Raw genomic sequence first — 13,231 nt, 5'->3', positions numbered from 1 at the left:
ACACAGCCCTTCAGGGGCCCAGGCTCTTGCTCTCTTGTGGCTCTTCTCTTAGAGACTGCAGTCTAGGAGATGCTCTGCCCCCAAATCCTGGCTTGTCTCCTGCTGGCCAACTACTTGTCCTTTTCCAGGGGACAAAGATCTCGTGTGCAGCAGCTTGGCTGTGATGAGGTGGCAAGAGAGCTGGAATTTCTAATAGGGACCTTCTCCTAAGTGCAGTTGAAATGGGGCCTGGCTCCTGTTACATCCTCCACAGCCCCATGCAAGGCACCTTCCAACAGTGTGGCCCCAGGATTTTTGTTAAGCAGATTCTGAGGGTCCCACCTCAAACCAACTGAATTGCCACAGGGAGAGGGCCCTGGAATCCTCTCCCTCTGGTTCCCGGCCGTGTGGGAATCATAAGGTGAGACTACACCCAGACACACATCTTCATCAGTTTTATTCTGTCCACATCTGACCCGGGTCCCACAGCAGCTGGCTGTGAAACCTCCAAGCTGACTTCACTATGAACAATTTCAACACATGCTGTAGCATTGAGAAGGGAACCTCAGGTGCCTCCCCAGACTCTCACTGACCTGCCCAGACAGCCGGAGTCTATTCTCCCCCTCGTCCACTGTGATGAAGTGTATCTCAGCCCTCCTCCATCTCCAGGTCCTATAGAAAGTAGCTCTAGAACACAAAGCTTTCCCTTCCCAATACAACACAGGGGTTAAAGAGATGGCTCAGTGGTTAAGAGTACTTCCTGCCCTTGCAGAAGACGACACCCACATCAGGAGGCTCACAACAGCCCGTAACTCCAGCTCCAGGGGATCCGACACCCTCTTCTGGCCTCTTCCAGCACCTGCACTCAGGTGCACATTCACACAGACACATAGTAAAAAAATGTTTAAACACATAGCCATACTATGTGATCACAAAATAACCCACAGTCCACAATAATGCTGTAAGCACTGAAAAATACAGTTCCTTAATACCGGGATGTAAGCAGTTTTTGAATGTCCCCGGATGTCTTAAAACTTTGGTTGGTTCTGAAGTCCAGTCAAAATCCAAATACCAATTGATATATTTCCCTTAATTCTGTTTTCATCTTGCGGGATCTAGAGGGGGACGAGAGGTTTCCAAGTTTGCAGCTCTGATTCCTGTAGCAATCCTATACAGTTTTCCAAAGACTCTTGATGTAACCCTGTGATGTCATTTAATACCCCCCCCACCCCCGGAATTTTCTGTAAGAACTTAGAGACTGGCTGGGGTGGCATACGCCTTTAATCCAAGCACTTGGAAGGCAAAGACAGGAGGATTTCTGTGAGTTCAAGACCAACCTGGTCACATAGCAAGTTCTAAGCTATTCAGGGCTACCTAGTAAAACCGCATCTCAGAAATTAAGAAGAAAAAAACCTAGTAGAAAGTGGTGGGAGCTGAGCCAGGTTCAGGGTTGGATTTTTGGCCAGGCAGTATGATGGGTGGCGTCGAGTTCTTCCTCCTAGAGATACTTAGTGTAGTTTTGGCTCCTTGTCTGCCATGTTTTCACCAGCAATCTGACTCTGAATTTGAACCAGAAACCCAGGGAGCCCTGACCTCACCTACTCACTCACTTGGGCATGGGTTCAGAGAGGAAGGAACAGCGACCCACAGAACCATGCATGCCCACAGGACATAGTCAGTCCCCGTGGGTTCTGGAATGCTCACCCCCAATGCTCCCAGTGGCCTGGCTCCCCGAGGGCACGCCTGTTGCAGCCGCTCCAGCTTCCCAGAGCTTGCACACAAGCGGCTTCCCTGCAGCCACATACCTGACAAACATGGATGCCCAGCGGTTTTTCCCCCCCGCCTTGCCCAGCGCTGCTCACCACCCATCCTCCCCAGGTGACTGCAGGTCTTCTCTTCTTTAGGACGCAGATCAATTTCACCGTGGCCATTGACTTCACTGCCTCCAATGGTAAGTGGGGCAGGAGTGGGTGGGGGGGTTGTCTCTGGGCTGTGGTGGACAACTCGGCTGTGAGCCAGGTCCCGCATACTTCCTCCTGTTCCTGGTGGGTGACACTGTTCCTAGTGAGATGTAAACAAACATGTTCTTCCCAGATAGAGAACCAACAACACCAGAGTCCAAAGGGAGCTTGCTGGGCTCGCTTGCAGGAGTGTGAGTGAGGGGTCACTATAGGAACAGGGGCGAATGAAAGCCACCACACTGTGGGTGACAATTCGGAGGAAACTGCCCACCAGAGAAGGGTGCTATGTTCTCACATCCAAAGTGAGAACAAAGAGGGCTGTGCACACCCTTGATCCCAGCACTCGGGAGGCAGAGGCAGGCATATCTCTATATGAGTTCGAGGCCAGCCTGGTCTACAGAGCGAGATCCAGAACAGCCAGAATGACACAGTGAGACCCTGTCCCCCAAAATAAATAATTGGTTAATTAAATAGCCAAGAAGGCTGAGGCCTCCCCAGATCAGATGACACTAAACCAGTGCAGCTGTGCTGGTCGGGGGAAACACACCCCCAACTGTTTCCCTCATCAGGAGCACCCCAGTCTACTGGGGACCAGGAGAATGCAGTATTCTAGATCTGGCTGTGGCTGGATGGCCAGGAGCCATCACAGTGCTTAGGTGCCCCCTGAAAAAGAGCACAGAGCTTCTTGTGGGGTCACGACCCCCGCCAAGGAGCTCTGAGCTCATTTCTGTCAGAAGACACCTAGGTCTCACCCTCCCTGGTGAGTTCTGTGGCTATAGGGCATGCGTACTGGGCTGTTAGAGCCAGGGGCAGGGTGTCCTAGTACTGATGCCCCCTAAAAAAAAAAAAAAAAAAAAAAAGACAGTGCAGGAGATGGCCTCAGCTGTGCAAGGACTGGAGGCCTGGTCCCCAGGATTGACATACGTGGCCCCTGTATGTGGTGGCCGTCTATAATCAGCCTAGTGACACTAACTAGCCATGTTGGCCAGTTCTGGGTTTGATTGGAAGATTTCAGTGAATTAAGTGGAAGAGCAAGGGAGGAGGATTCTCAGATCAGCCTTGGGCTCTCCGTATGCAAGAGCCCACACATGCATGCACACCCACATACAGACATGCGTGCACACAGACGTGAAAATGGAGAGGAAACAGTTGTACCTAAACCACCCATTTGGTCCTAACCGTGACCCTAGGGTGGGGCAGGGGTATCTGCAGTGCGGAGACTAAGGCTGCAGGAGGTATAGACAATGGTAGTGCCTTGGTCAGTAATAAGTGGATCCGTGACACCAACGCTTGAGGTGGCGGGCGGGCAATGGGGGCATCACGGCGGGGGGGGGGGGGGCTCGGGGTTAGGGGGGCACTGCTGGAAGAAGACTCCACAGGGCCGGTGGCCACGGACGAGAGACAAGGAGGCAAGCCTCGTGGACGCCAAGGAGAGAAGCACACTGCCAGGGCCGTGCAGGGAAGTGTGGAGAGGCTGGGGCTGGGAGGGGGGGACAGGAGGCTAGACCCAAGGGGATCCTGGGGCATGGTGGGCTCTGGGGCGACCTGGGTGAGATGAGGGCTCAGGGCGCTTCGAGCAGATCTGGCCTTGGAGTGGGGGTTGGGCAGGCCAGTGTGTAGTGTGGACCACAGGTTAGGGCAGGGCTGGGCGGGGGCAGTGGGGACCACGAGGAGGCGGGGGCTGCTGTCCTGTACACCGGATGGTGGCGGCCTTCTGGATCTGTTCCAAGGGTTCTTTGCTGACTGCTGGGTGAGGATGGATGGAGGGGGACGATAGAGCGAGGAGGGCTCAAGGGTGAACAGTGGGGCTCGTGGACACACCCTGCCCAGTTGGGCAGATGTCCCCACGTCTTGTGTTGCAGGGAACCCCTCACAGTCCACATCCCTGCACTACATGAGCCCCTACCAGCTGAACGCCTACGCCCTGGCGCTGACCGCTGTCGGAGAGATCATCCAGCATTACGACAGTGACAAGATGTTCCCCGCCCTGGGCTTCGGGGCCAAGCTGCCCCCCGACGGCAGGGTGTCACATGAGTTCCCACTGGTAGGAGGTGCCAGGCTGGGAACAAGCAGTGGGGGACGGGGTGGGGGGGGTTTCTAATCCTGGGCCTGGATACTTGTAATCCCCATAGGCATGGCCACCTACTTGGGTTGGGGGTCTGAGCTAAAGGCAACTATGCCCTGCCTCTGCCTCTCTACTGCCTCCCCCTGCCTCCCTGGGTCCAACCCTGCCTCTGCTTACCCCTGCCTCCCCCTGCCTCCCCCTGCCTCCCCGGGCCCAGCCCTGCCTCTGCCTCCCCCTGCCTCCCTCTGCCTCCCCGGGCCCAGCCCTGCCTCCCCCTGCCTCCCCGGGCCCAGCCCTGCCTCCCCCTGCCTCCCCGGGCCCAGCCCTGCCTCTGCCTCCCCCTGCCTCCCTGGGCCCAGCCCTGCCTCTGCCTCCCTGGGCCCAGCCCTGCCTCTGCCACCTTCCCGCTTTCTTGACGCTCAGCTGCCTTCTCCTTGTCCTAGAACGGCAACCAGGAGAACCCCTCGTGCTGTGGCATCGATGGCATCCTGGAGGCCTACCACAGCAGCCTGCGCACTGTGCAGCTCTACGGCCCCACTAACTTCGCCCCCGTGGTCACCCACGTAGCCAGGTGAGCCCGGGGCGGCTGGCCCCCAGGAAGCCTTACGGGAGGGGAACAGAGGGCCTCCTGCCACCCGCTCACCTTTCAGCAAGGGGCCCAGATGAGTCCCTTCCACCCCTTACCACAGCGTTTGGGAGTCTTGTTCAGGGGGCCTGGGCCAGGGGCTCCGGGACACACCACTTTGTGTGCCCACCCTCACCCTACCCCACCCCCACCCCCACAGGAATGCCGCAACTGTGCAGGATGGCTCCCAGTATTCTGTTCTGCTCATCATCACCGATGGCGTCATCTCCGACATGGCGCAGACCAAGGAGGCCATCGTCAATGTGAGTGGAAGATGGGCTGGTTCTCTCTCTCTCCCCTCTCTCCTCTCCTCTATCTCCTCTCTCTCCTCCTCTCCTCTCCTCTCCTCTCTCTCTCTCCTCTCCTCCTCTCCTCTCCTCTCTCTCTCTCCTCTCCTCCTCTCCTCTCCTCTCTCCCTCTCCTCTCCTCTCCTCTCTCTCTCTCCTCTCCTCCTCTCCTCTCCTCTCTCCCTCTCCTCTCCTCTCTCCCTCTCCTCTCCTCTCCTCCTCTCCTCTCCTCTCTCCCTCTCCTCTCCTCTCTCCCTCTCCTCTCCTCTCCTCTCTCCCTCTCCTCTCCTCTCTCTCCTCTCCTCTCTCTCCCTCTCCCTCTCTCCCCCCTCCCTCTCTCCCCCCCTCTCTCCCCCCTCCCTCTCTCCCCCTCCCTCTCTCCCCCCTCCCTCTCTCCCCCTCCCTCTCTCCCCCTCTCCCTCTCTCCTCCCCTCTCTCCCTCCTGTCTCTCTGTCTCTGTCTCTGTCTCTGTCTCTGTCTCTCTCTCTCTCTCCTCTCTCTCTCCTCTCTCTCTCTCTCATACACATACATGCACAGTTTTGGGGGACTGAATCATCTTGTCCCACTCCTGGGAGAACCTGGTGGGGGTGCCTCCTTTAAAGAAACACTAGGGGGGTTCTCTCCCTGCCCCCACAATGTTTCCCGAAAGGGGACCCCTGCTCCCTTTTGAATCCCTCATCTAGCTGCTGGCTGGAGTCTGGCAGGACGTGGAGAGAGTGCTAGACAGAGCTTTGGGAGATAAAAGAGGCCCTGGGTCTATGAGAGGTCAGACCTCTGAACCACACAGATGGCCCTGTTCTGGGGGGAGGGGGGGCATGGCTCCCTCAGCCTCCCACTCGAGGCCTCAGCTTGCCTGTCATGTAGAGGAGGTAGGGGGTCCCAGAATGAGGAAAGCTTCCCCCACCAGCCCTGACCCATGGTTTCCCTATAGAAGGGACCCCAGCCACAGCTGCCCAGGTCCCTCATGGTGGAGCCCCAGTTCCAGAGAGGAGGCGGCTCACAGAGGCAGGCAGACCCAGCTCCCCCAAAATGCTCTTCTCTTGATCTCCATGTTCTCTCCCTATCCTGTCCTTTTCCTGAGGGTTCCTTGGGGTCCCCTGCCCTTCACTACTCATCCCTTCCCGCCCTTCATTTGACTCGCCTTCCTGTCCCTACCTGTCCCTCACTAGGGCTCTCCCCCTTCCCCTGTCTTCTCCCAGGCTGCCAAACTCCCCATGTCCATCATCATTGTTGGCGTGGGCCAGGCCGAGTTCGATGGTGAGTCCAGTGTCCCCTTCCCAGCTCTCTCTTCCCACAGACTTCCGTGGCATCCTGTCCCCACCAGCGAGAGCTTGGGTCTGGGTGGGCTCCACCAGCGAGAGCTCGGGTCTGGGTGGGCTCCACCAGCGAGAGCTCGGGTCTGGGTGGGCTTGTGTGCCCCAAGAGGGTGTGTCAGTACCCACGCATGCCTCAGCCTCATCCCGGGGCTGTACCGCTCCCCTGGGCAAGGAGCCTGGACAAGGGGAGCAGGGCACTAGCTGCATGTTGGTCTCGGTCTCTAGTGTCGGCACGAGGGCCCCGGGGTGGCCTGGGATTGGAGGTCAAGTCCTGTGGACTCTGTCACATACGCGCACCCCTTGTCCCCACAGCCATGGTGGAGCTGGACGGTGATGACGTGCGGATCTCCTCCCGGGGGAAGCTGGCTGAACGGGACATTGTGCAGGTGAAAACAGACCGGCCTCAGAGCTCCTTTGCCGACTCCCCAAGGACAGACCTTGGGATCCCCCCTGGGCCAGTCTCCTCATGAGGCCGCACCCCACCCTGCCCTGCATGAAGCTCCCTTCTAACCTGAATGAGGACCCCACAGAATCCAAAGCCCTGCAAAAGGGCTCCATGCTCCTGGACTGTCTGTAGTCCGCGCTACACGGCCTTCCAGCAGCATGGAGGCCCCATGAAGATGGAGGCAACATCTTTAGTGTTTAGGAGGAGGAGGGCAGGAAGGAGCCGGAGGGAGAGAACACTGAGAGGAAGGTGGGCTAGGTGTGGGTTTAGAGAAGGGGTCCTGAGAGACAGAGGGGGTCCCTCTGGAAAGGGGTGATAAGAGGTGAGAAGGAAGCTAGGAGGCGGGATTCAGTCCAGCTTTCCCAGCATCCTTTGAGCCTCTCTGCTCATTGCTAGTCTCAGGTGAAGGGATAGCGGGGACGAGTGACCCGAAATAGAGTCTTCGGTGAAATTCATGAAGTGGGAGTTGGGTGCGGTGGGTCCTCTGGTAGGGGACCCAGCTGCCCCATCCTGACCCCACTTTCCTGCCTCTCCCAGTTTGTGCCCTTCCGGGACTACGTGGACCGCACCGGCAACCACGTGTTGAGCATGGCCCGCCTGGCCCGGGATGTGCTGGCCGAGATCCCCGACCAGCTGGTGTCCTACATGAAGGCACAGGGCATCCGCCCACGCCCGCCGCCCGCCGCACCTGCTCAGTCGCCACCACAGTCCCCAGCCCACTCACCTCCTGGGTCCCCTCTGCACACGAATATCTGAAGCTTGCGGGACCAGGGGCCTGGAGGGCTGAGGCCCCTCTCTCCTTGCGGCCGCCTTCCCAGACTCTTCTTGGAGGGCTGGCAGGAGATGGGGTGTCTATGGCCTCACCCCACCTCCTGGCCTCAACTCCCCCCGCCCAAATCCAGGGAGCTGGGGGTGGTGTAGAAGACAAGGGGTACACAAGATTCTGGGGTTGAGTAGATTCCCCTAGCCTAGGTTGGATAACCCCAAGACTCCCCTATTCTTGCAGTCCTGCTGGCCTCTTCCAGCTCCTCTCCCCTCCTGCCCTAGTGGCTAGTGTTCCAGTCCCATGAGACCCCCTGTCCTGTTTCCAGGGAACCCCAGGCTGGTGGGCTTACCAGGGATGGGTGTGACTGACCCTCTTAGGGACACCCTATATAAACAGAGCCTGTGGGCTATCGCAGACTGTGATGGGGGCCCTGTGAGCATAGTCCCCTCACAATCCTCAAAGGCTCGGTGGTATGCTAGAATGTTCTAGATGCAGGGTTGCAGCCTCCTTAGCGCTGTCACAGGTAGCTTGTGGCATCAAGATGTCTCTTGCTCGCCTGTGAGGCTACTCACCTGCCGGGCACAGGGCCAGCCCCTGCACTTCCACTCGCCTCCTCTGCCCTTCAGTGGCTCTAGGACCAGAGCCGGGAGCCCTGGGCACCAGCCTGTCCCGACCCACATCCAGCAGGAACCCACCCAGCACAGCCTCTGCTCTCTGGGTCTCAGTGCCCACACCTCTGTGACGACAGGATTGGTCAGGTGGTCCAGCGTTTCCTGAGCCATCCTGAGGGTCCAATTCCATGCCACACCCAGCCTCCCCATCCCCTCCTCATGACCGCCGTCCACACCCAGGCCGTCTCGACTCTGGGGTTACCCCATTGCATCCCGTCACCCCGCCCCACCCCCAGCCCTTCAGTCATCAAGAGCCCCTGCCCCTGCCATGGGAGGGTGGCAAGGAGCTTTCCACCTGAAGTCACCCCACTGGCCGACATCTTTTGTCCACTGGGGCAGGTCTTGCATGTGTCCCTTATACCGCATGGGGTCCCCGCCTGCCATCTCCCATCCCATCTGCCTCTGTCATGCATGGTGGTGGTGGTGTTTCTGTCTGGTCCTGTGCCTGTCTGAGACCGTCTCTGTGGAACTTGCCTTAAGCGGAAGTAAACCGGTTCTTTTAGTAGACGCCCCCGTCCCTTCTCCTTCGGAAACTGCTCCGCCGCTTGCCCAGCATCTCCCTGCTGCCTTGGTTCTTTGGTTCAGCCATGCCTCTGTCAGACTCTGTGAGAGGCAGGGGGTGTGTGTGGCAGGGGATGAAGCCTGGCCCCCCCTCCCCCAAACATCACAGAAGACAGGAAAGACAGCGAGCGAGCGAGCGTGCAGACGCTCGGGTCTGTAGCCCGGCTTCAGACCGTGGGAAGAGTCAGGAGCCATGGGAGAAAACGAGAGAATGGACACCAGTGGTGAGGTGTTTTAGATGAGACAGAGCCCCAGGAAATGAATTGGGAGCCGTGCTGAAGCCTGGGTGAAGAGGGCTCTGGTGGTGGGATAAGGGCAGAGTCCCCGAGGTAGGAGCCTGGTGTGTTTGAAGAGGGACCAGGGGGCTGCTGTGGCTGCTGTGATGGAGCTGACATCAGGGAGGGGCCAGGATGCTCAGGGCCCTGTGGTTCATGGTAAGGCCTGACGTTTGCTCTGGAGAGACGTAGCCACTGAGGAAGTGAGAGACAGCACGTGACCCGAGTCTCTCCAACGTGGATCACTATCACATTCAACCGCTCACTTCATCTCTCGACGATATCTACTGAGCGTCCAGTCCAGGCCTGCGCAGGGGTCAGAGGCATTGGCTCATGCCTGGGGTCACCCTCCAGGCTAAGTCAGCCACCACAGGGCAGCAGTGCCAGCCAGCAGGAAGGGCTGGGAACTGTGCCACTAAAGGGCACTCTGGCCCCTCCAGGATGACCCCCCCCCAGGTGTGTGCCCAGCAGAGTGACAGGTAGGGTACATGAGTGCACTGATGGTGTGACGTACTCAGGGCCCTGTGTACTTTAAGCAGATAGTAAGCATCTTTCTTGGTCCCTCCTCACAGGTCAGGGCCATCGCCACCCTGAATCATGGGGACAAGGACTGTACACACACACACACACACACACACACACACACACACACACTGCACATGCTGTCCAACCAGCCCTCTGGGCAGCCATTCTGAGCCTGTCTGTACTCAAGAGGAATTCAGTGCTCATTACCCTCCAGTCCGGGGCTGTTTACCTCTGACGACTTCACGGTAAATTACAGCTGACTCACAGCCGTCCCTATAATCAGATGCCCTGCGCCTCCCCTGACGCCGACGCCGCTTGAGTGGAAATGGGGTGGGGTCGTGGCTGGAGAGAAAGGGAAGTTCCCATAACCAGCAGCCTAGTTTCCACCTCCTTGGGCGCCATGGGAAAGTGTCGGGAGGAGACCGGTGCCCAGCGGGGGATCCAGACAGAGAGCAGCTGCTCCTAGGGGGGTGGGACGGGACACACCACCAAAGGTAGCTTCCTGGTGACGTGGCTTCTCTGCTGGGTCCTTCTGAAGGTGTGTTCTGCTTTCTCTGAGTCCCTCCCGGATAGCCTCAGTGATCTTCGGGGCTATGGAGGCCCTGACAGTTAGTTCCGTAGCAGGGACTGGTTTGACTTGATTCAACACAGTGGGCCTTGGGGGTTTTGACCAGTCAGTCCAGGGCCCCCCTTCCCCTCCCTGCTTGTCTGTCTCTGTCTCTGTGTCTGTCTGTCTGTCTCTCTGTCTCTCTCTCTCCCTCTCTGTCTCTCTCCCTATCTCTCTCTGTCTCTCTCCTCTCTCTCCCTCTCTGTCTCTCTCCCTCTGTCTCTCCCTCTCTCTGTCTCTCTCCCTCTCTGTGTCTGTCTATGTCTGTCTCTGTCTATCTGTCTCTCTCTGTGTGTCTGTCTGTGTGTTTCTGTGTCTCTGAGTGTGTGTGTGTGTGTGTGTGTGTGTGTGTGTGTGTGTGTAAAGCTGGTAATGTTAAGCTAAACAAGCCGTCTTGAGAATGACAGTGGATACAACCTTCCTGGCTCCAGGGCCAACATAGAAACTGAGGCCACGTCCAAAGAGTCAGAGAGCAGTCATCTCTCTAAGATGGGTGGGAAAGAGAGAGAGGGGTGCGCCCTAATGGGAAGGAGCAGGCCTTGAAAAGGGGCCCTTCCCAGCTACCCTACTGAAAGAAACCACACAGAAGAAAGGGCGGGGCTCCAATTCACAAGCCCAGGCTTGCAGCTCAATGTGGACTTTATTTTTGTTCCTGTCTGGGACTGAGGGGGTGTGGGACAGAGCTGGAGGCAGCGGGCAGGGACGGGCGAGGCAGATGAAGGGCTCTCTTAGACTCACCTGACTGTGGTGCCTGACTCTTAGCCCCTGGCCTGCAGGACTGAGGGGCCCAGGATGGTAGGCCCAGAGTGGTCCTCTTTCTGCCCCCCTTTAATCCTCTCATCTCAAACACCCCGAATTAGTCAATGGAAGAGGGTGACGGCATCTTAGTCACACCTGCCACCCTCCTTGGAACCACCCTGGGAAGAGAAGAGATTCTCATCCCATTTTTCAGATGAGAAATCTGAGGCCCGGGGAGACGCAGAGGCCCAGAATCACAAAACTATGAGGTTGGGAGCCCACGGGTGTCTGAATCTCACATCTCTTTCCCTGAGTGCGAGCGATCCTCATTCCACTGCTGCTGTTCCCTTGCGTATCAGGGCAGTCTCTGTGACACCGTCTGTGTCCCCATGAGAAAGGGGAAAGGCAGCCTCTAGAGGACTAAAACTCCTCGGCCTTGAAGCTCAGCTTCTCCAGGCATGGCCTGCCCTCTCAGACTCCTGTCCGTCACCATGGAGTCCCAGTCATGCCCTCTTCAGAGCATGGGGTCCCTGTCACGTCCAGATACCTCCCAATTCCCCGGGCTATTCTGGACCTTTGGAAAATGGCCCCGAGTCCCACCTGGAAAGGGCGACAGAGGCAGAAGCAGAGGACAGGGCTAACAGCGCAGCTGGAGTAGGCTGGCAGGGTACATGGGCTGGAGGCCACAGAAGCCAGTGGTGTGGGTGGCAGGTGGCTGTAGTTGGAGGTTTCTGTGGTCCGCCCGGCTCCACAGTCCAGACAAATCTCTCTCTCACCCATGGTCCTACAGCTGCTTATAAAGCAATTGCTCAGAGGCTTATATTACTTACAGACTGTATGGCCTAATGGCTCAGGCTTCTCGCTAGCTAGCTCTTATAACTTAACCCATTTCTATCCATCTATAAGTTGCCACGTGGCTGTGGCATTACCGGTCTGCTGGCATCTTGCTGTTCCTTAGGCGGGGTGGCTGGTGTCTCTTCTGCCTGTCTTCTTCCTGTCTCTCCCCCTTGGATTTCCCGCCTGCCTCTAAGCTGCCTTGCCATAGGCCAACGCAGCTTATTTACCAACCAATCAGAGCAACACACATTCACAGCATGCAGAAAGACATCCCACAGCAGGTGGCCCACAGCAGCCACATAGCCCACTACAGAGCAGGGTCCCCACATCAGCACAAAGACCACTAGCACCACAAGGGTGAGCTGGGTGTTTGCCCTGTTCTCCGGTACACTCTACCCCCAGGGGACCCAGGGGCTGTGTGCACGGACACCAGCCCACATGGCCATAAGAGCAGCCCAGGCCCAGCAGGCAGGGTAGGGAGGCCAGGGCTCCCAGTAATGTAGCGAAGCAGGTTAGTTGAGGCAGGCTGAGCAGCAGGAGGCAGGCCAGGGCCTCAGGGGCACCCACCACCTGCTCTAATACTGTCACCCGCCGGAACACCCAGCTGGGCAGCGAGGTAGCCAGACTTGGTACCCACATAGCCCCACAGAGCAGCGGTCGGGCACGTGGGGCGGCTGGGAGAGCCATACGGACCAGACCACGGCCACAGGACGCACAAGTTCAGTGGCCGCCGTGCGGCAGGAAGTGCAGACCATGGCGGTGGTGTTGGCAGCCTGGCCGGTGGTGCAGATGGCAGGGCCCAGCCTCCAGCCCCAGTGCCAGCAGCTCAGCAGCCAGGCAGGCACCACGAAGGATAAGAAGAGCAGGTTGGCCAGTGCCACGTTCACCCTAAGGCTGGTGGTCACGCCAAGAGCAGGGGAGAAGCTCGAGGACCACGGGCCACCACTAGCTGCAGGAACCCACTGGCCAGCAGCCCCACGGAGCCACCTCCCCTGGGGGGCTGCCCACCCTGTGTAGAGAGTGGCATTCGGCTCCGTGGTGGTGAAATCTGTAGATAATGGTATTTCTGATTTAGGAAGGAAAGCTCAAAGTTTTTCTGGTTGTATTGTCTATGAAAGTCCTCGTGGAAATCATGAAAGGGGTTGCCAGGGACTTGAGGCTTAAGTTAGGGCGGATCAGGCCAGATTCCATGAGTGGCTCGCAGCTGCCGGCAAGCATCCTTGCTAGAGCCTGCCTGTGACTCGGTGACAGGCTCCAGAACCCCAGACCAGACACTGCTCGGGTCATGCCCACCTGCAGTCTCCCCTCTACGGTCCACACAGTGGATCGAGGCTCCCTGCTGCTCCAGGAGGGACACACCCACTGAAGAGCCTGAGTGTGTCTTCACTTCCCACATCCTCAGTCAGGCACTCCTATCCCAGAATTCCCTCTACCCCTGCCCCCCAGGAATCAGACAGCTGGACTACACAAAGCACCTACCCCACCCCCTCCGCTTTCCTCTGAGACCTATACGAGGAGATCCCCACTCTGCCTGGCGGACCTACTGAACTCAGGACACCTGCCATGCTGTCTG

At 58.1% G+C, this 13,231-nt stretch overlaps 1 protein-coding gene across 5 annotated transcripts in view; it reads left to right on the top strand.

Moving 5' to 3' along the window:
* The window catches only part of Cpne5 (copine 5), a 77,515-nt gene extending 68,893 nt beyond the window's left edge, over positions 1-8,622 (top strand). For all 5 annotated transcript variants that reach the window (XM_006983091.3, XM_016001651.3, XM_076558406.1 and 2 more), the window contains 7 exons: positions 1,884-1,930; positions 3,803-3,984; positions 4,449-4,576; positions 4,791-4,893; positions 6,117-6,174; positions 6,546-6,619; positions 7,216-8,622. In XM_006983091.3, the coding sequence (XP_006983153.1) occupies positions 1,884-1,930; positions 3,803-3,984; positions 4,449-4,576; positions 4,791-4,893; positions 6,117-6,174; positions 6,546-6,619; positions 7,216-7,434 (811 nt within the window). In that variant the 3' untranslated portion in view covers positions 7,435-8,622. The remainder of the gene's footprint in view (positions 1-1,883; positions 1,931-3,802; positions 3,985-4,448; positions 4,577-4,790; positions 4,894-6,116; positions 6,175-6,545; positions 6,620-7,215) is intronic.
* The last annotated feature ends 4,609 nt before the right edge of the window (positions 8,623-13,231 follow it).

The sequence above is a fragment of the Peromyscus maniculatus genome, chromosome 21 (assembly GCF_049852395.1).
Source record: "Peromyscus maniculatus bairdii isolate BWxNUB_F1_BW_parent chromosome 21, HU_Pman_BW_mat_3.1, whole genome shotgun sequence".
Classification (NCBI taxonomy): domain Eukaryota; kingdom Metazoa; phylum Chordata; class Mammalia; order Rodentia; family Cricetidae; genus Peromyscus; species Peromyscus maniculatus.
The sequence above is the reverse complement of the archived record's forward strand: the minus strand, read 5'-3'. Positions and strand labels throughout refer to the sequence as shown.